A 21,907-nucleotide genomic window follows, 5' to 3' on the forward strand; every position below is an offset into this window, starting at 1 on the left:
AAGATTGTGCTAGTATTTGTTTTCATTTCAAAAAGAATGTCATCCTGAATATTTCTATTAAAATCTCTCACGCGATGGATGTGACCCGTTTGGTCAATGGAAGCAGTTTTCAGAAAAAGAGCAACTTGTTAAATTTTGTGTAGTAAGACCACAACCAAATAAGTATCATAAATCATTAAATGATATAATAATTGGAAATACTTAAAACAGAGAAGTTATTTATGATACTTATACATGTATGTATCCACATGCACAGTGAAAACCTCAGCCCCTTCTGCAGGAGTGACATTCACTCCCACCTTCCCATCCTGGTGCTCCCACAGTGCCAGGGATCTGCTCCCAGTCACTGGGCCAAATTCCACCGGGTCCACGGAGACACCAACTCCAAAAATGCCATTTCCCCTCTTGCATTCATACTGGCAGCAAAGATAGCAACACGTTGCACCACAAAGTAACCAAATCTGAACATAAAACCCAACCAATCTGAATTCATGCTCCAACCCTCTCGCCATTGGCGCAAGTGAATTGGCAGCAGGAGCAGAGGGACCGGAGCACGACCGGTTCCCGCGCGCTCACACTGCGGCAGCGGCAGCACAGGCCCTTCCTCATGCGATTATCCGTTCCAGGGTAGCTACTAATGAAGGAAATCACTACAGATTTCCATCAGCTAAACTTAATAAATGCTCCCAGACAGCATAAGAAAGTTATTTGATTAAGGGACTATTTCAAAGTTGTGGTACAGTTAGTATCGATACTTTTAATTCAATCTACACATCCATACTGCCTCTCACCTGCAATACATTGCCCTAAAAAGAAAACACAGACCATCTACTGCCAACAACCAACTGCTTCAGAAACTGTAAGCTTAAAGTGTTAGTTTACTTTTGAAAGCAAATCTCCTAAAAAGTATTAGTGGCCTGCACTTTTCAAGATACGCTATATGAGTGGCACCCTTAAAAAATAAAATACAAACCTCAAAGGAGGGGAAAAAAAAAGAAAAAAGAAAAAGAAAGAAATGAGTGAGAAAGAGAAGAAAGCTCATGTGAGTTAGATTCCCGAGGAGCTGTAGCCATTAATTTAATATTTATTGGGCAAATTCCTCAAAAGTCAGTGCACACTGTAAAAACTGCATTGCACATCTTTTTGTCACTGCCTGATTTTTAGACCCTGAGGCATAATGAAACACTAACATTAAGATTTAAGGGTCTGAATTAAAATTTTAATAGAAAAAGCACTCATACCGGCACAGATGAGTAGCACATCACAGGAATGTCGTAAACATCTCTTAGCAGCACCGGAGCAAGTGAAAGCACAGGGGATTTATTCATTATTCGATAGCTTGACACTCGCTGATATGATTTGAAATTTGCATCTGTTTAACAAGGTGTTTTCGGGGACGAGGAGCAACCCAAACCCGAGGCAAATGCTGAGTCGCTGCTGGGCCCACCAGCCGTGGGGCTGTGGTGGGGACAAGGTGGCTTTGGAGAGAGCACAACCCTGCCTGGCTCTTCACGGCTTTGGGGGACCTGACAGTTTTGTTCCTTGTCTCTCCCTGTCCCCACAGGGGCTATTTGAGAGGGTCTGTGCCCTTGCTGGCGTTGGGAGAAAATCCATCACCCCTTGGAAAGCATGAAGGGGCTTTGCGTTGGATAGATGCTGGCTGGGGATTTCTTTCTCCAGCAACTGGAGAAAGCTGAACTGACCCTCCTCTCGTCATCAGAGGTCCTCAGTGTGGTGGAGATATATGATTCAGGGATTAGCTTTAATATTTAAGAGGAGTCAGACAGTGGAGTTATCTCCATTTAAAATAAAAACATTCCAATAAAAATGACTGGGAAAACAGAACAAAACTCGCCTGTAATCAACATGCAGTAGCACATGTGAGGGCAGACGATTCCTAAAGGAAATATATTAAAAATAGGGTGAAGCTTGCAACAAAGGTTGGCACAAGTCTAATCAGTTCTTGGTCTTTATCTCTTTCAGGTTATGGCAGGCAAGAGTCAGCAGATAATGATCCTGGTGGAAAAATCCGTCTCTGCTGACAAGATGCCAATTTTCACATCCCTCCAATTTACTACCTCGCTTCTTTTTCTAAATGAAGATGACTTTGGACTTTTTCAGCATTCAGTTTAAGTGAAATGCAGAAAATAAAACTTTATATGTAATAAAGAATGAATGACTGTCAAATCCTTCACATCACGGAGGCCACTGACATGGAGCAGGACTATTTTTGACTCCGGGCAGATCCACACAGATCCACTCCTACTCATCCACACAGCCTCGCCGGGGTCTGGGGATTTGCTTTTTCCAAAGAGAGGCTACAGACAAGGTCATTACGAGTGAAAATATAAAAGAGGAACAGCTTTTCAAAAGCATCCAGCACCAAAGACTTATTATTTTCAGAAATCATTGAGTACTTTTGAGAATTCAACCACTTCAGAGAGGACAACTCTCCGAGAGCACAAACTTAAGGGTAGCTACTTATAAATCATGGCCTTTCTATGTGTAACAAAGTGCATTTATATGTGCAACTAATAGACTTTTAATTTTAGGTGTTATCTGTAAACTCTTAATGGGAGCAATTGTTACTTCTACTCCTTCTTTCATGGAAGTTACAGAGACCATGACGGAACTATTTGCCTAATTACTACCAGGATATAAATGGCTTTTAGGACATATTCTTCCTACAGTAACTAGTTTTCTCACAACAGTGTTCAAAAAAATTGTAAGTGGAAGAAATGAAGTAGCATTAATACTCTAATCAAAGAAAGAGATATCAAAACATAAGCCATCTTACAGATAACCAGGAGATCCAAACACTAAAAGACAAAAACGTGCTGGTAACAGAGGTCACCTTTGCTGCGTTCACTGTGTTCACAGCACAACAGGCAAAGACAACTGCAGCAGAGATTTAAACCTGCATCCAGCAAACCAAATATAACCCAAAATATACCGTAATATTTCCTCTTTGCTTTTGATTTTATTTAACAACAAAAAGGTTGAAAATAAACGATCTCTTAACAGTCAGGTAGATGTATTTATGTGATATTAGAAAGAAGAAAGATTCCTATGACGGGCTTACACGACTCCACTTTCTGAAAACTAGTTTTGCTGGTTCAAGCTCACAATGAGAAGCAATCCTATTCCTACACAACTATACAGACTCATGCTAGCATCATGACTCATAAAACAAGGCTGATTTTAAATTGTGTCAATATTAATAGCATATGTACAGTGCCTCCATGAAATGTATGCTAGCACACAAATATACAGATATGAGACAGGCAAAAAGCCTATGCTTAGAAATGCAGCTTGCAGAAATTCAGGAAATCAAATTAAAATTCTTTTTAATGATGGTCAGATGGGAACCCTGTTTTACCTTGCCACAGGAAAGTTACTGTAGCTTTCTTTATTTAAGGAAATAGTGCCAGCTACTGGACAGAAGATTCATACACATGATCTCAACTTTATCTTTTGAGAGTAAATTTTCCACGCATAAAGTTGCATCTCTAAGTAATGGTAATTGCAGTCAGCTGTAACCACTAAGAAATTTTCAGAGCATCTGAAGCAAATAATGTTTTTTCTTCATGAAAAATTAAATAATACATAGCGTATATTTCTCCAATATTTAAAATTATGTTTTTCCTCAGCAGCATTGACACAGCAAGACTGTGTCACTTGGTAGAGCTACCTGTCTTTTTACCTTTTTTTTTTTTGGTGATGGTTTAACTTTTCCATGGCTGAGGTCGTTATATATGAGGGAATAATGGGTATAAAAGTATGTACAAAGTGACAACAGTCACACAAGAAAAGAAATATTTTACAGAGAAACATATCCCAAAACTAAGAAACAAACAGAGTAGCAAGCAACTATACATATGTAACACCAAGAAACTGTGTTTTGGTAAAACTGAGTGACATATTTTGTATAATAAGGAGTGATTCAACTGGTTTTCGTTAGAAGACAAGACTCAAACAATTAGGGTGGAAAAGTCTTAAAAAAACATCTTTTAGTGGCAGTGACTTATTTTCATATTACCTGGATGTTGGGTTCCTGGCTGACTCATTCAGCAATCACCTATTTCCAATCATTGTGGAGTACTAGTCAGGATAAATATCACAATTAGAAATGAATATTTTATGCATGGAGAGGAAAAGTTGCTGTAGAACTCCCATTGCTTTCAACTGATCCTTTTTCCTTAGATCCAGAATAAGCGCCAATAAATGAACCATCTTCATTGAACATCCCGTGCTCCCCTTCTCCATAATCTACCAGACTATCAGCACTTCCGGTGGCTTTAATGTCCCCATTTATTGACTGGTGGCTGCCTTTCAGTGGCTTTTCATCGCTGTCACTACAAAACAAAGAAACATCTTTCCAAAAATCCAGCTTTTATTGCAAGCACAGAAACGGCTCTTTTATAATGAGGAAAACCAGGACCAGGGAGGAATAAATGAGACATTTTCTACAAGGGTTCTACATCCACCATAGCCTGAGCATTTGCTTCCTGCTCGGGACAGGCAGCTCATCCGCCTTGACTAGGTGCTGCCTGAATTTTCTACCTACATCAGTCTGTGCTTCACAAAACTGGCTCAAATGGGAAACCCTACTGAAAATAACTCTTGTATTCTGCTTTCTGTTTGAAAGAATAAAGCAGGACAGAAAATAAAAAGGGAAGGGAAGGATTTAAGGGATCTATTCCAGGGAGCAGAGCCTAGTTCAAGCCTCTTGTACCTCACCAAAAGAGGCATTTGCATTTTACAAGCAGTGAGCAATTTTCAGGGCTTATTTGTTGCATTTTCTTTTTGAAGTGGGTGGATGAACTGAGGTTCATCAGTTATGGAATGAAGCATAAACTGGAGGTAATATCTTACTGCTTTGTGAGCATTTATTTGATTTTAGGGAAAGAACAAAGTGGGCTTTTTTTTCCTATTTTTTTTTTCTTCTGTTCCCCTGGTGTGTTATCTCACTGTAACTAACTGAGTTTCTCTCTGATAAAGGAGTGAAAAAGGGAAGAATAATGCAGAATTTCCATTGTAAAACTTCAGAGTATTCTATCTGCTAATATGCAGCACATGTGCAATAGCACTTCAAAGGAAATGGACAAACCGACAACTAGAATGAAATAAACTCAGGCAAGTCCATTAGACATTCCCTCTACAGTCAATGCAGAAGACTCAAAGTCGTCTACCTTCTGCTTGAACGTGGAACTTGGGTGACCTTTACTTATTTCTAGAGAAGCAAACAAAACCACCTGCACCCATGGCCATTTTCAACCTCCTGTGGACCCAGACTTGGCAGAGCATCAACTTATTCCATAAAAAATGCCTGGGAAGCCTATCTGAGCTCTACATAAATGCCTCAGACTACTTTAGGGCCCTCAATTAGGTATGGTCGTATGTCCCCCTTAGACCAGTGCTCTGACATTTCAGCATTTCGTGCACGGTTGGAGTTGCCCATGGTCAGCAGCTCGCAGCTGAGCAGATGGCTACAGCATCACATACTCCTCTGCAGCCCGCTCCTGTGAAATTACTACTTAAAGCCTCTCTGTGGCTTCAAGGGGTGGAAGGTAAGAGAAAACATCAGGATGTGCCAGTGTTTTTAAACATTTTTCTATCTATCAAGGAAAGGAAAAATATCACATACAAAAGGAAGTGGGAAAGTCAACTACAAATCTATAAATAACCCCTATATTAGGGCTCTAGACTAGATGTGCAATTATATGACTACAATCCTTGTTAATACCAATTCTGTACCAAAGTTTTGGTAATGTTATTTAAGGAAAAAAAAAGGAGAGAAAAACATGCCCAAAGTTTACTTCTTCAATATCTAACCAGTAACACATATTAATACATTCAGAATATTTATTATTAATTTTTACTTTTCCGCACATGGCAGAAAAGTAAAAAAAAAAACTTTTTTTTTTTTTTTTTTTTTTTTTTTGACTTAGAGAACTTTTCTCTCTAAAAAAAAAAAGTTTGGATTTAGGGGTAGGGGGTGAAAGTTAACCTCAGGACTTTCTTACCTTTCTAAATATTTGTCCCATTAGAAAGCATTAAAGATTAAATAAAGGTGAAATTATGCAGAAAAAAACCCTACTCCAGTACAAATAATGTAGTATATAAGTAGATTTGTTTTTCCAGAAACTTTTAAGGACAGCTACACCGGTTTTCCAGTATAGGTCACATAATGATGCATGTTACTTATGTTACTCCATACCACAGTAATATATTACCGTAAATTTTATTTTAAAGCAAAGTAATTATTTCAGTTCTCATACAGAAACTTCTGTAGCGAGTATTCTTTTTTTGCCATCTCTGTTTTTTAAACTTTCAATAGACTTCTGCGGATATCAGACCAGGACCCCAAATTATCAAATATATTTACATTATTCATACAAAGCTAAATAAAAAGCATGTGAAAAATATGAACCAGTAAACCCAACATTTATTTATATCCCAACTTGGGTGGATTTAAGTATACTGGATATACCTGTATATTCCTACTATCATCCACTCCAGTGAGGTTTGCTTTGAAAATGAAAAAAATAGCGTTACTTGCGTGCTACAAAATGTCCAAAAAGAAAACTGGCGATGACATCCAGAAATGGGAAAAAAAAAAAAAAAAAAAAACCAACAAACAAAAACGGTTGTTAAAGCAAGTCCTATTTACCTATATTCCCCAAAGATTTCATCTTTTATTGATTGAGCTTCAGGATCTGGATGCAAATCTTCTTTTTCTTTCACTGTACAAATAAAATAAAGCACAGATCTGTATGCCATGTTCTGTCATGGACTCTTCTTTTTGCAGGTGAAAAGGGAAGTGGAGAAACTGAGGCAGTCATTAACGACAGCTCCCTCTGGAAGAGGACCACTTTCCCTAAATGTCCTACTGCACTCAAAGAGCATATTTTCACTGAGTGCTTATTTCCTAATTTCTAAGAGATTCAGCAAGCATTATACAAAGTCTTAGTTATTGCTTTGAAAATTGTAGCAATTCTTTTAGTGTCACATGCATTTGTTATGCAATTTGGCTACAGCTGGAAGCACATGCCAGTTATTACATGGGGTAGCAATGATTTTTTGGAAGGGGCGCATGCAAGTGGTCCTTGACAAGAGGCTCAGAAGTGCTTCTGAGAAGGAAGGACCTTGACTCTACGGTATATTAAATGCCAAAAGATGGAGCAAGCAGTATCCAAGACCTGGGCTAGATCTCTTACCAGCCCCCAGCACTCTCTCTCACCCAGAGAGCACAGATTTGCCTGTGTTCATTAGAAATCACTCTGTGGATATTTATCAAAAGCTACAGATCCTAATTGGGTGTTTCTGCCTGTGGCTTTGCAGCCTCCAGAGACAGAAGTCTGAAGAATGCTTGTTATTAACATGTGAACATAGCAAAATGACAATGAATTCATTTACCTGAGTATTTTCCTCCTTTATTTCTTCTGACAAAGCAAACAGTTAGCAGCAGCAAGGTGAGCAAGGCGATGGCACACATCAGTCCAATAAACCACCCCTGGGTGGAAATTCCATCATAAATGCCAGCATAAGCTTTGCAAAAATAGGAGAAAAGTAAAAAGAGGAAAATTAGCCAGATGAAAATGGCATCACCTTTCCATAAAATAAGTACTTAACATTTTCTTCACTGAATTTTAATTGAATCACTGTCGCTAAATACTGTGCTCAATTTAAAGAAATACAAGACAGAAATATTTCCAAGTCTGACATTTTTAGACCAAAGGTGACTACAGCGTCTACTAGGCACAATATAGACGTTTTGGAAAAGAAATACTAAAAGAGTATTTGACTCAAAGGATTAATGCCAACTAGGAAAGCTGAACAGGGCATTGTTAAGCTGCTCATGCAAAAGCAGTTTTGTGAAAGAGATGAAGTTAAAAGTGCACCTGATACATGCAAACCACTTAACTAGCACATTTAACATGGATTATATCACAAAACTACCCTTTCAAAACCACACAGGAGGTAAAACTATGTTCAGTAAATGTCTCTAATTGTTCCAGGTTACTGTGTATCAAGTAAAGTGTAAGATCTCACTGAGAACCATGGATGCACTTATGCTCTGATGGCATTCAGCTGCAAGAGGGAACTTAAAATCACAGAGCAAATTCCTATTTTATGACTTTGATATTTAAGTTTATACTGCCAGGGCACATCAAAATACATAACCTCAACATTTATTTACATTCAAAATAAATCTTTACCACCTTGAAGGGTTTCATTTCTCACCTCTCCCCCTCGTCTCAATTACATCTTCAAAAATGCTATTGTTATCAACCCAATTCTTAGTCACTAGACGAACTGTATATTCAGTTCCAGGCTCAAGTGCCTCAATGGGGTGAAACTTTTGGGTGGGGTTTATTGCTTCTGAAATCTTGCCGATCCCTTTACCTATGAAATGCACATATTCAAGTAATGTTAATTTTAGTCATTGAACAAAGGTCTGTGACATGCACAGTTACAAACAATCTAAAGACAAAAATATGACACACAAGGATATGTTTAACATTTGTCATCAGATAAGAGTCTGATTTTTAAAAGCAGAGAGTAAAATAAAAAACACTCCCTCATTTAATATTCTATCAGATAAAATAAACAGCAGGCCAAAATAATCCTGATGTTTATGAAGGCTGTTGTACCCTTCCCAGGATGAGAGTTAACAATGAGAGGGGATTATGGATCTGCTTTAACTAACGCATGCTTTAAAAAAAAATTACAACTTGAAAAAGGACTTGCTTTGTATAGATAATCTGTGGTTTGATGCTTCTCCCATTGAACTGAACTCAGCAGGGAAGAACAGACAGCTTGTTATCTAGAAATGGACTCTTGTACGTCTCACAGAATAAAATAACATTGGGATTTATACCCATTTCTCTCCTGATAGTTATGTCCAATATCCTTTTAAATTCTACAATGTCTGTCTGTAGAACTGAAGATTTCTTTTAAATGGATATTCAGGTATTTAAATATTCTTTATGAATTTAATATTTGATTAGGAGGTAGAAGAGAGATTCCAATAGGTCTAATTTTAGAGTCTTTTGACTTGTGTTCTCCTACTGTAATTGTCTGCAGTAAGACTGTAGGGCATTAAATATGCTTTTAAAAAACAGAATTTATGGGTAACAGTAATAGGACATCTCTATATGCTAGAAATCACCCCAAAAACAACATAAGTCTGTGCATACAACTAAATTCAGAATTGCTTGCTCATAGGAGGGATTTCTTTGCTTTCCCAATGGGTACAGCATCCACTGTAAGAGTGCATTTACCTTCCATGGTAGGAAACAAACTGTAGAAGATAGTGTTAATAAATGTGACTCTTTAATTGTGTTCAGTTGTTAATTTGCCTGATTTATCTAGCCATCTTCTTGAAGTCTCTTAGCTAAAGCATTGAGCATACAGTATAATTTGGAAACTGCTCGACCAGTGAGCTCTCCTGGCAAAACAGCACTCATTAACACCGAAAATAGTAAACAAGCAAAGCGAGAAGCTTTGAGAGATTAAGGCTTAGTTGACAGCTGAAGGAGGGGAAAAAAAAAGAAAAAAAGATTAAGACCAATGCAGGCACAATCAAAGAAGCCACACATGATAAGTTTTCCAAGGCAACTATACATACAATGAGCATTTAAATTAGTAGACCATCAGGAATCAGAGAGAACATATACAGCTGAAATACTGCTGATACTGAAGCACAGTGTATTAGCATAAATTAATCCATCTATTTGTGGCTTTTGCTGTGAGGTATGTGAAGTGAGGTATGTGAAAATGAGCTATAATTTTTAATCAAACAACAAATTAAGGAACAGGATACAACAGGTATATTTTAATTACATTTTCTAAAATCAAGACATCAGAAAAATGCATTTAATTGAAACACTATCCATAAAGTAACAAGACTTAATGTGAACTTCAGTCTCATTATGCACCAAACACTTACGCATGCCAAGCACACCTGATCATCACACAGTCCAATTTGCACACAACAGAGGTGTCACTGGGTTCACTGAATTCTCCATAAGCAAAACATGTTACCCTGAGTTCAACGTAGCCCCATAGCTGCTGTTTGCTGTGCATTTGGTTAAACCAACTTAACCGGCTAGGGCATTTCACCTATTGAATTCCAGCCTGCACCAGACACTTGTTTTTGAAGGTTCAGCTACTTGCATGAGCAGGAACAGGGAACTGGTGCAGCTGAGAAACACCCCTCGCTTGCCAGGTGATTCCTCCACTTTACTGAGCACTCACTTCAGGGCCTGGCTGGATCAGGGATACATTTTCCATGAGATGTTGCCTTAGCAGCCTAACTCGATATCCCTCGAACCAGCAGCTCTCTGGGTTGTTAAATGTTTACTACCACAAAACACTAAACAGATTTTTTTTTTTTCTCTGAGACTTAAGCACTCAGTATGTGTGTCCAGTGGTGAGTAATTAGGAGCATTCCTTCCATGCAATTTCTTTCTGGTCTGCGTTATGCAATCAAGTACCTATAGAAGAAAAGGCATTGCTAATGGGGGAAAGGGTGGTGGCTGCAATAGAAAAAGCTGTGCAGACTCCTGAAAAATAAAAGCAAAGATACACAGATAAAGAAAAGCTCAATATACTGAAAGGTCAGTGAGCTGCAGAAATTAGCTTCAGAAAATTGAAAGCAGTTGGGTTCAGTTTTTAATCTACAATGGGGAGAAGCAGCATTAGTAATAAAGGCATATCACCAGCACTTCTCATCTTCCCCCACTATTTATCAGCCATATCATGGGACTAGCATGAACATTAAACACTGAACTGCAATTTTACAATATTCCTACTGGGCTTCAAGATTTATGAGAATGACAGAACACACATTTTTTATAGAAGCTTATGGTATAAAGGGAAAAACAATATAAACTGCCCCCAAAGACTTGCAAGAGTGTTAGTTTTCCAAAAGTTAGCACATCTGTTAGGAAACATACTTATATAAAAAGCTGGCAGCCAAACAGCTAAATACTAATTGTGGGCAATATCTTAATTTATAACCATGCCTGTCTAAATACATCTGCTTGCAATGAATGGAAAGCTGAACTTTCATCCGTCTTCCTTTGCTGACTGGCTACTAAAAGGGTATAAATACGCATCACAACTACTCTTCATCTCTGGGCTTTTACAGTGCAGAAGGTAAATTGTGCTAAATTGTGAAGATTTTAAACTGTAGAGATCCTTAAGCCTGGTGAGTGCAAATCTTCTGAGAAGAATTTGTAGTTGAGGTTACCAAGCTGGCAGTCAACTATTCCTCCCATCTTCCGCAGGAGGAAGCTCCAAGGAGGCATTGGAGCCTCCTGCTCACAAGTACTGGCCCTGCTGAAGCCAAGGCAGCAGAGCAGAGCCCCAACCATGATAGGAAAAGAAATACATCACTTAGATCCCATCAGCCTTGCACCATCTGGGCCACAGAAGCTGTACTGAGGCCTCCTCAGGCCTTGCTGCTAACGCCGCGGGCAGCCACGGCTGGCTGAGCAGGCTGCGCCTTCCCTCTTACACTGAGCTTGGGGCAAGAGGGAGCTAAAAGGGGATGCTGTGTTATAAACGGTTCTTTTCCTTGTCTCACAACATCTCGCTCGAGCTGAGGTTTTCTAAAGGCCCAGGGGATTAGGTGCCAGTTGTCACTGGGGAAGCGGGGAGCTCTGGCCAGGGAAGCTGCAGCCAAATGGCTTCTTCCAGGGGGAGGTTTCATTGAGGCCTGAATTTTCTGGACACAAATTAATCATCTCAACTGGCAACACGCATCCAGTAATCCTCTAAATACACTGGTAGCTCTAGAGAAAAGAAGTTTTGAGTTAAAAAGGGCTCTGACACTAAATGCTTGTTTTTCCCCACTTACTTCAGAACAATATTTTGTGCTGTCCTGCTGAGGGCTAATAATCATTGGGAAATGGACATTTTCAAGGGGAAAATTAATTAGTTTGTAGGTCATTTAAGAAATATCGGCTGAAAATAAAGAGTTAGAGATAAGGCTCATCTTCTAAAAACAACATATCTACTTCTGTGGATGGAAATCAAGATAAATTCACAATATTTATTTATCAAGATCTAATAAAAATAACAGTAAATGGTCAAAATCAAATATTATCAATTTACAAATTCTTCAGCAGGGTTGATAGGTAACATTTCTCTATGGATTCAGTAGTTCATATTGTAATTCAATATGTTTGCATGGCCTGCTTGTATTCGTCATTAATTCCAGCGGGCATTAATGAGCACTCTTAATTAAAGAGACAAATATTAAAGCGTGTTTTTTCTCTGTGAAGCGATTATGCAGAAACGGCAGCAGGCGACTGAGCCAGGTCAGGTGAGGCCACTCGGCCACCAGCCCGGCAGGACTTGCCACGTGGGCAGACTGCAGCTCTGGCCACCGGAGAGAGAAGGCAGAGATGAGAGTAAGAGATTTTCTTCTCCTATCACTATTGACCTTTTGGTAAAGTGTGGACTATCCAAACCCAGGTGTCTTCCAACAAAATAGTGAATCTGAAGGGTTTGTTCACTGAGGAAGATGCTGCAGTTGTAGAGGAAGGGAAGAAAGGGTTGGATTTGCCCACTTACAGGAGCTGTAGTATTGATTTGGGAGAACCTGGGCTCCCTGAACTCAGCCAGTCACACTCCTACAAGCTCATTGCAACACGAGTTGCACAGAAATTACAAGCTTGTAAAATTATCACAATAAGTTTTCCCACTCAGACTTTTTTTTAGTGCTGATACATAAATATAAAAGATAAATCTAAAGGGAAGATTTCACTTTACTCTTCAATTCCAGATTATGCCAACAGGGATAATTGCAAATAAATGAAAGTAATTCAGTTTAAACATATCAGTGATGAAATGTGAATGAATCTATAGCTTCTGCCTAAATGTCCCCGATTTCCCGAGAATGTACTTTGAAATTTTGAGGCACCCATGGCACAGCCTGCAAAAGCCACATTGCTGCAAAGGAAGCTATTCAAAGTCCTGAACAGAACAAAGAAAGTTTTAATTTTTTTACTACTAAAATGGAATATACTGGATATAAAAATCACTGAATCAAAACCCAAAGAAACTTGGAGTGCTCTACTACAGTGTACTACAGTGTTTCATTTAAAGAGGCACCACATTTTAAATCTGTCATTTATGGGGGTCATTTTAAATGACAAACCTGGACTTTTCATATCACTCCATTTTTTTTTTAAAGGAAAGAAAATGTTTTAATTTAGAGTGAAAACTCTAAAGGCATCTCAGTGGCAGATGCAGGGTCCTAACTTGGCCAAGGGTGGGATATAATGAATTAAATCTTGTTTTCTTTACTTGCTTCTTTCCTTCAGTCCAATAACTGAAGACCTTCTGCAGTTTGAAAGCCTGACAGGATACTATGCAATAAAGACAATCCTTCTATTTCGTATCAACACTCTTACAGACCATTATCATCACTAAAAATGATTAAGCCAGGACTCTCTTGCTTATCACATTCTTTTCTCCCTCCCTGTGGTAAGTCTACAGCCATGGTTTCTGATTAATAGCTAAGGGCTTGTTCTTCAGTGCTGGCAAGTTTCCAGCCTTGCTGAGCTCAGTACAGTTTGTGTCATTTCAGCTGAATTAGAAAGAAGAGTCATAGTATTTTGCCTGTATTTTTCCTTTAAATCACCGCAAATCAGTGTTTTAGCGGGAGGTATAAGCGGTCTGCAAACGATCTCTTCCAGTCTTTGATAAAATAATGGATCAAATGCATTACAGTCACCTTTATGTTAATATAGATTTTCCATGCCAATTAACTGCCACTAATGCTGCTGTGAGTTTCCCATGTTCATATGCAAGGGCAGAATTTACTTTTACAATTCACTGCAAACTGATTATTTAGATCTTCAATTTTCTGCTCACAACTAAATACAAATTGCTGATTCTTGTAGACCTTGAAGAGTTGATCGGTGGGAATAGAAACATAGCAATATACAGCAAAACGGAACAGTCAGATAAGCTGCTCTTCTCTGAAGTGCTGCATGGCTACATTAAAAGTTCATTGATTGTTCTCATGCAAAGAAAAACAAATTTATTTCCTCTAATTACAGAGGAAATGTCAAGCCTGGAATATTCTCTATAGATTTTTCCATTATTGTTAAAGCTTCTCCACATAAAAACATATTGCCTATTAACTTACTCCCTTGAGCCATCGTTAGGCCTTCTTCTGTGACTGGCTTCCCGCAGCCTTTCGCTGTACAAGCCCTGACATAGAACTTGTACTTGGTGCTGGAGCTGAGGTTGGAGAGCCGCCAGCTGAGCATGGAGTGGTTGCTGATGGTGACGTTGTTCAGAGGGCCAATCTCGTGCGTCTCATTTACTGCAAGATAAAAGAGAGTAGAGGCACATCCAGTGGCTGAATGCTACTGGCAGAGAAAGCGTCCGGAGTGTTCCTTCAAGGGAGGCATTCTGCAGGCAGCAGGAAGGATGGAAGTCTGAATAAGCGTATCTTGTTGCTTTGCGGAGCACTTAAATGGGATTTGTCTCATCTCCATCAATCAGCCAACTACTTGCTGAGCTATTATTGCACTTAAAGAGCTCTTCAATTCCAGATATGTATACATTGAATGGGAGTGAAAAATTACGGCCTCTTAGAATATTAAATATATATGAATTGATTTTTACTTTGCCTCCATACATCTGCAAACTTTCACAAGCAAGTCAAGGGTGGGCCATTCTGCTCTGCTCTGACATGGCTGGATGCCAAAGGTGGTGTTGCCACTACCAAACTGCCCAAGAGATGGATCCACTCTCTGCACATAACCATCTAAAAGAGACCAAAGGGATCTAGTCCAGCCTCTAGTCCGTGTCTGCAAAGGTATGAGGCTCTTCTGCTACCAGGCCATAAAAGTGTACAGAATTGTGCACGCAGTGTGCCCCTTCCATCCTCCAAGAACACACAAAACACCCCAAACTGTCATCAAACTTCACATTTGCTGTTGTGATAACCTAGGATTAATACTACATTCTACCTCAGTTTACCTGCTCAAAATCTTTATTCTAGCTCCTCAACTCTCCACACACATGACAGAAACACCTCTGGACCTACAGCTTTGCTGTTTCTCGATGTGATTACTGCATACCATGACTCCATGACAGTCCTCTTTATTTCTGTTGAAGAATTTTACAGAAAGGAGGTGCTTGCTGTCTTGAAATAATGTGAAAATCTGAATAAATGTGGCAAAAGTATTCTCACTGCAAACCATTCTGTGCTGAATGAGTTTCACTTCATTAAAAATCTCCTACAGCTTGTGCCTTCACTACTAAATAGCATTTGCAAATTTGAAATAATTTAATTAGTGTATAAAGTGTGGAATAGAGCATGGCAACAGTGTGAGACTGTAAAAGGACACCAAAAACCTCTTTGCACTTAAAAAATGGACTTGGCCTGCCCTCTAGCAGGCTAAGCTAACATAACACTCCTGAAACATGTTCTCATGCCCCAGGTATGGCAGGAATTTCTGAAACACAGCCTTTCTCCTTAGCATCTAATATAAATAACTGTTCTTATATAAACTAAAGTAAGCTTTAACTAAAAAAGATCTAATTGTTTGAATTCTAAAATCAAAGTAAAACAAGAACATACTTATCTGGTATTGCAAGATGTAGCCAGTAAGGTGACCATTTGCCTTCCTGGGAAGTCCCCACGAGAGAGTGATGGAGTCCTTATCAAAGTTTAATATCCTTAGAGAACGTGGTTGCTCAGGGACTGGAAAACACCAGCAGTAACTTACAGAAAAGAATACTGTAGAGGTCTAGCTCTACACATAATTGTTAAGCTAAGATATAGGTCAGCTCAGTACCTAGTGTTCTCCAATTTTGTTTACCATGCAGCTAGCCATTTGTGTTCAGCAAGATGCCGATCACTTCCCAAAAATACACAACCGAATGCCTTCTGTAAGCAAGACAGTTCTTCAGCACATCATGGATTAGGGGTCCCTTCCAGTGAATGGTTTTATGAATACAGGAGATTTTACAATGACACTTTAACTTTACAAAATTAACTTGCCTAGCTACATGGAAGATTTTGATTTAGTTCCTTCCATCCAATGCCTTCCAATTTCCATTTTTTCTTACCTCCTTCTGGAGTTTCAAACACAACTGGAGAGCTCTCTGGTCCATCTCCTTTTGCATTGTAAGCCAAAACAGTTAAGTGGAATTCGCTAAAGGGCTCCAGACCAGGAATCATTCCATAGTTTCTGTCTCCTACAAAGGTCAGGAAGTGTTTCTCTGGGTGATGTCTTTTTCCATCCAGCATATTTCTTGTTTTCCACCAACTGACCTGTATTGAGATGAGAATTTCTATAACAAGTTATGTTTTGTATGGATGGACACAATATTTGATTTGTCTCATCTTCCTGGAAATGAGAGACTGCAATCTATTATACAGAGAGTGCTCACTTAATACTTTATCAAAGGGTATACAATTATTTAAAGAGAAATTCATAACCTTATAGCCTCTCAAATGTCCACGAACTCTGTCCCTCGGAATTCCAAACCAGAACACCTTAACCAATGTGCTGTTCAGAGTATCCACCGACACACTGGAAGGAGCAGCATCTGGAACTGTAAAAATATAAGTGCTGCATATTAAAGATATGCTAAAAAAGCTCAGTATCTTCTAACACGCTTCAAGGCTTCCCAGCTCAAGCTGTGGCAATTCAGGCAGGCTTGTGGCAGCCAAGCTGAAAGCTGTTCCACAAGCCTGAAATGGGCCACTAAACATGCCTGCCACACCAGTGCCTGCTGCAGAGGGCTGGCACGCGGGTGCACCGGGACATTTGGGTTTCAACACCACTACTCATGATTTCCTGTTCCAAGCAGTGCTTACAGCAGCAAGAGGAATACTTAAAAAAAAAAAAAAAAAAAAAAAAAGATTAACACGCCATTTAAGAAGGCAATAAAGGTTTTTTTTTATAATCAATTTCCTTTTACAACTGAACTCATTTAACAGTGGGATTTTAATCACTATACAACCCAGAGAGCTATTACTGTGCCTGAAAGAGAGAGGTCTGGATCCAAAGAGAAGAGAACTCTAAGGGGAACTCCCTGGGATGGAGGCAGCTTAGGCAAAGGCAGTAAAAACTTTGACATCTGCAGTTATCACAGTAACCCTAATGACTGTTTGGTGTCACCTGCGAGCCCTCCCTGGGCCGTCCGCGGGTGCCGCCCGCAGCCGGCGGCTCAGCAAAGGTCACGGCTCTCGGCTCATTTTAATAAGCAGCAAAAGGCATCCTCGCCTTAGCTGGCTAATGTACTGGAGGCTTTTCAAAGGCCATTCAAGCTGTCATTTCATTTTGTTCTTAGGAAAATAACGTGAAGATTTCAGCTTCTGCAAGGGATGAAAACCTTCTGACTTTAAATAATAAGATTAAACTGCGGATTTGAAGCATAGGCCATTTGCTGACACTTCTGACCTTCCTAGCTGGCTGCCCCCATCCCTGCTGCTAAGCATTTCTGAATGCAACAAGCACTTACATTTCAGATCATTAAAAATTCTTTTGGTTGCTATTATTGCCCGAGTTGCTTGCTACAGTCATTACTGCAGCTGGATACATATGTAGGCCTCCAAAACACCCTCTATACTCCTGCAGTAAGCACCAACACGGACGGGAAGGAATTTGGATATGTTGGCATTGGCTCAGCAGTGCTGCTGTCTGCTGCCCCACGGAGCATATCAGGGCTGCACAGCCCCCTGATGCCAGCATTAACACCATTAGCAAGTTAAAAGGCCATAATTATTCAAGCCCGTTCACAGGGTAGGTATCACAAGCAGCTGTGGTGATTTCAGAGCAGCCTTGGGCAAACAAATAAAAGCAGGTTGCTCTGCTCTGGCCATCGACTCCACTGATCCCTGATGAGGGCACACTGTGGGACTCGTGCTTGGGGCAGGAACCAAGACATTCATTTAGGAAGAACCAGTGGACAGCCTCATTTTTCAGAAGTGGCCTCCTACTAAGGTGGGAGCAAAACTGCATCTTCAGGTAATTGCAAGTTCAAAGTTATACTCACAAAACCAGAATCAAGACTCCAAAAATTATTTTTTGTTGATATACAGCCTTTTTACGGAATGTGTCCTTCAAATGAATATCCAGACTAAGCCAGGAACCAAGATGAATAGTAGCACATGTGGCCTTTCCAAAAATCAAACTTCAGTGATGTGAAATTTATAGCATCCTCTATCAGAAGCTTCTGCTTCTCTTCAGATGCTGACATGCTGAACAGTGACATTTCAGCGTTTTTAGCCGCAGGTTGTCTAATCAATCACTTGATACCTGATTATTTTGCCTTGCAGGAATCACTTACACGGTGTATTTTTACATGAAGGTTTCCATTACTTACTGTCCTCTCCTGAATAACCAGTGGTAACATTTGGTTCAGGACCAGATCCTAAATTATTCACCGCTTGGACTTTGATCTCGTAAGGCACGAAGGTGGGAGTGTTTCGCAGGGTCAGCGAATGCTTTTTCACCATCTCCTCATTCCAATCAGCCTCGACCCCCTGCTGCCGCCAGCTGACTTTGTACTCCAGCCCTGGCCCGTTCCGCTCCGCAGGTTTCAACGGCTGCGGGAGAAGTTAAAAGAGACTCTGAGCTGCCTTTGTTGCAGTAATCATGAAACAGCTGCTTAGGGGGTGAATAATTTTGGAGACTGTGTTATAATATTCAGAGAGAAATGGGAAGAAAAGCTTTAACTTTTCAAGGCCATATTAACTTTAAGACTGTTGGAAGAAATATGTCATCGCTTAAAAGAAACAGTAGGTGAAAGCGCAACAGTTGGACTAAAACCATGTTAACTATTTGCATACCAGTTTCTACATATTAGAAACAAAGGCCTGTTTTGCCGCAAGTTGCCTTTCTTTTATTGCAACATAAGGCTGCATGCTTTTTAGTACAATTAAAATGCATATTATCTTAGAATTTTATGTAGCACAGAAAGTTAGGTCATTAAAATTTACATTTCCCTGTTGTGCCCTAAATATGCACTGAATGCTCGAAACTAGGCCTGGACATTTAATGTGCAACTGCTGTGCTGTGTTTTACTGATCAGCTGAAAAATTCATCACACTATGGTTGCTGTCTAATTAACATTAATTTATAAAATATTAGAAGCCATATAGTAATGGTTTGTCATGAGACATGCTCCAGTTGAGTCTCTCTCTCTCCCTCTCTCTCTGAAAATTTACTTCTTTTTAAAATAGTTAATTGGTCACCTGTGCTGCCAAAAATGATGGATTTTTCCAGTCTCCTGAAACAGCTGTGGATTTTCAAGCCCTACATTCTGCTTTCAATAACATTTAAATGATTAATATAGCAACACATGGTGTTTGTGGCCTCTTCCCTACCCTCCTGCTCAAGACCTTGGCAAAGACTGCAAGCAGGAGCTGGGAGCCCTCACTGCTTTCTGATGGGCACAGCTAGGAAAACCACCTGCACAGCAAAGATCCCAGTAAATAGGATTCGCAAGAGAAATCAAAGAGGAAAATTAAATCTCTGATTGGAAAATAACTTCCTGTTTAGAGTTACATTTCAGCATTGCTTGACTCTTATTTTGATCTCCTTTAATGCTGCAAATCCTTGGCTGGAAAGCTAGTCACTAATGTTCATCTGGTCTCCTAATCCAAAGTAGGCAGATTAACATCATTGTGCAGCCTTTGTCTGCCAGAAATGGAATTTTTAGTATGTTCAGGACCTAGCATTTCTTCTGAAAAGCTTACAGGGAACAACATAAATAAATGAATATCCTGTTTATGACAACACAACACTTAAATGTTTCATCTGCACATAATAACAAGCTTGTCCACTCTCTCTCTTTACTTTTACTACTTCTGTGTCCACACTGGAACATCGCAGCTGTGATGACTGCGCGTTCTCCGTTCAAAGCAGCATTCAGCCCACTGCTGCCTGTAGCAACTTCTCCCACCTACTCTGCATTTCCTTGTAGATGCAGGATAGTTTTCCCTGACCCTGAACTACGGTGTATAACAAAATTTCACTTTAAACTCCAAGTCAACAGATCCAGAGGTCTATCTCCTTCTGAGGCAATTCTAATCTAAATATGAATTCATATTGTGGAAATGTTTATGGGTCCTTTCCTGGTAGCACCAGATTGAGAAGTGAATCTGAAGTAAATTTTGTTTAATTCCAGACACAAAAAATATGTTTCCTTCCACAGTTGCTGCAACTTGTGTTGAAAGAAGGAATATGCATCTCCGTAAAATGTTGGCACATAAGCTGTAAATTTAAAAGCCAGGATAATGAAGGCTGGAAACCATCCTCAACACTTTTACACAGTTCCTTTGACACTCATGCTTAGGCGCTACATCTAAATTCCTTTAGTTAATGGTGATAAAATTCAAGCTCAAGTTCACTTGGCCAAATGATCTGAGTCATTTTTAAATGTACAACCTTGAAGGGCAAAATCTACATAAAAAGTAGTCTCTCCATGTGAGAGAACCTCTCTTCCTGCACGGCAAAGTGAGACCAAAACTATTTAAAGCCCTTTCTTACATACAAGTTGCAGAGCAAAAGAGAATTTTCATGGTGCTTTATGAGTCTTCTGTTTTTCTTTGTAATCTACAAAAATTAAGTATAAAAGAATTGATTTTAGAAATAAAAATGAAACTAGGGGAAGATATCCAGAAGTCGGTAACAACTTTACCTATGACTTCAGTGGAATCAAGGACTATATTATAGATTTTGCTAATGTTTCCGTAAAACGAGGGTGGGGGAGAGTTAAAGACAAGGTATCCATCATTTCTTTAATAATTAACTATATGAAAACAACATCTTGATAAATTCCATGATGCTTTAGAAACTGCTCTTTGAAGACACAACCTGTTTTCCATATCGTATCATTGACAGAAACTTTTGAATTACCTCCCATTTCATCACCATTTCATTTGGTTCAGATGCTTCAACACGGATGTTTTCTGGGTTCTTGTCAGGAGCTATAAACACAGAGGTAACAAAGTTAGTTTAGGTACCTTGCTTTTAATTGCATGTATTATTTAAGTGTAGAAGCTTTTCTTACTCTGTCATTACTGAAATACACCTAAATAAGAGGTATTCGGGAAATTAATTACTTGGATCAACAAAACTGTAACAAAACACATCATTTATGCTGTTTAGATTCCTAAGTGCCCTTAATGGCTGCAGTCACTAGCTAACATGACACCGTGACTTTTGGATTTCAAAGGACCAGATGTAGGGGGATTATTATGAAGATTATTATTATTTCTCCCTTTGGGGACAGTAAACAGAAGGTGTATCATTAGTGGGATGCATACAGCTGAAAAAAGGACCTGAAATTTTTGAAGAGGAGAAAAAAAAAAATAGAAACAAAGAAACAAGCAGCTGGCCTCTAAAATGACAGACTTCTATGACTTTCAGGGACAAAACATTTTCAGTTACAATGAGAAATGCATTGTGAATGGAAATTTTTGACAAGCTCAGTGCTGCTGAAAGGCTCTCTGTAAATCCTGCAGATCCTTCCCAGCAACTGCGTGTCCACACGCACTGACAATGGGCCCCTAAGCCTCAAGATGAGCAGAGATCTGGACGGTGTCACGCTACAGGGACCCTTCTGAGAAGCACACTGCTGACCATGGTGACATCCACTGCTTTCTTGGCAGTGGAGGAAGGAGGATGGAGAAGGCTGCAGAAGTGAATCTGCTCCTTGCAGAAATAACTCCCTGAAGCTACTTCTACGTGCAGAATGCTTACACTTTGCTGGAAAAAAATTATGGAGACCAGTATGGTTTAATGCACTAAGAATTTAGTCTCTCACCACATAACCTGAACAGAAAAAACAGTACAAGCAACCCAATCTTATTCAAACTCCTCAGCAGCAGAGTAAGACAATGTTATTTGATGCA

The 21,907-nt window shown here is 39.4% G+C and overlaps 1 protein-coding gene across 3 annotated transcripts in view; it reads right to left on the bottom strand.

Moving 5' to 3' along the window:
* Nucleotides 1-1,684: 1,684 nt before the first annotated feature.
* Nucleotides 1,685-21,907, bottom strand: part of CHL1 (cell adhesion molecule L1 like) — a 122,864-nt gene continuing 102,641 nt past the window's right edge. For 2 of the 3 annotated variants that reach the window (XM_026052707.1, XM_026052706.1), the window contains 10 exons: nucleotides 20,910-20,980; nucleotides 18,373-18,595; nucleotides 16,481-16,596; nucleotides 16,108-16,312; nucleotides 15,617-15,739; nucleotides 14,171-14,350; nucleotides 8,248-8,409; nucleotides 7,420-7,551; nucleotides 6,674-6,746; nucleotides 1,685-4,355 (listed from right to left, as the gene is read on the bottom strand). In XM_026052707.1, coding sequence (XP_025908492.1) covers nucleotides 4,139-4,355; nucleotides 6,674-6,746; nucleotides 7,420-7,551; nucleotides 8,248-8,409; nucleotides 14,171-14,350; nucleotides 15,617-15,739; nucleotides 16,108-16,312; nucleotides 16,481-16,596; nucleotides 18,373-18,595; nucleotides 20,910-20,980 — 1,502 coding nt within the window. In that variant the 3' untranslated portion in view covers nucleotides 1,685-4,138. The remainder of the gene's footprint in view (nucleotides 4,356-6,673; nucleotides 6,747-7,419; nucleotides 7,552-8,247; nucleotides 8,410-14,170; nucleotides 14,351-15,616; nucleotides 15,740-16,107; nucleotides 16,313-16,480; nucleotides 16,597-18,372; nucleotides 18,596-20,909; nucleotides 20,981-21,907) is intronic. The other variant, XM_026052708.1, reaches the window with a different exon arrangement.

Source organism: Nothoprocta perdicaria, unplaced genomic scaffold, assembly GCF_003342845.1.
Source record: "Nothoprocta perdicaria isolate Ctin4 unplaced genomic scaffold, notPer1 scaffold_9, whole genome shotgun sequence".
Lineage (NCBI taxonomy): Eukaryota > Metazoa > Chordata > Aves > Tinamiformes > Tinamidae > Nothoprocta > Nothoprocta perdicaria.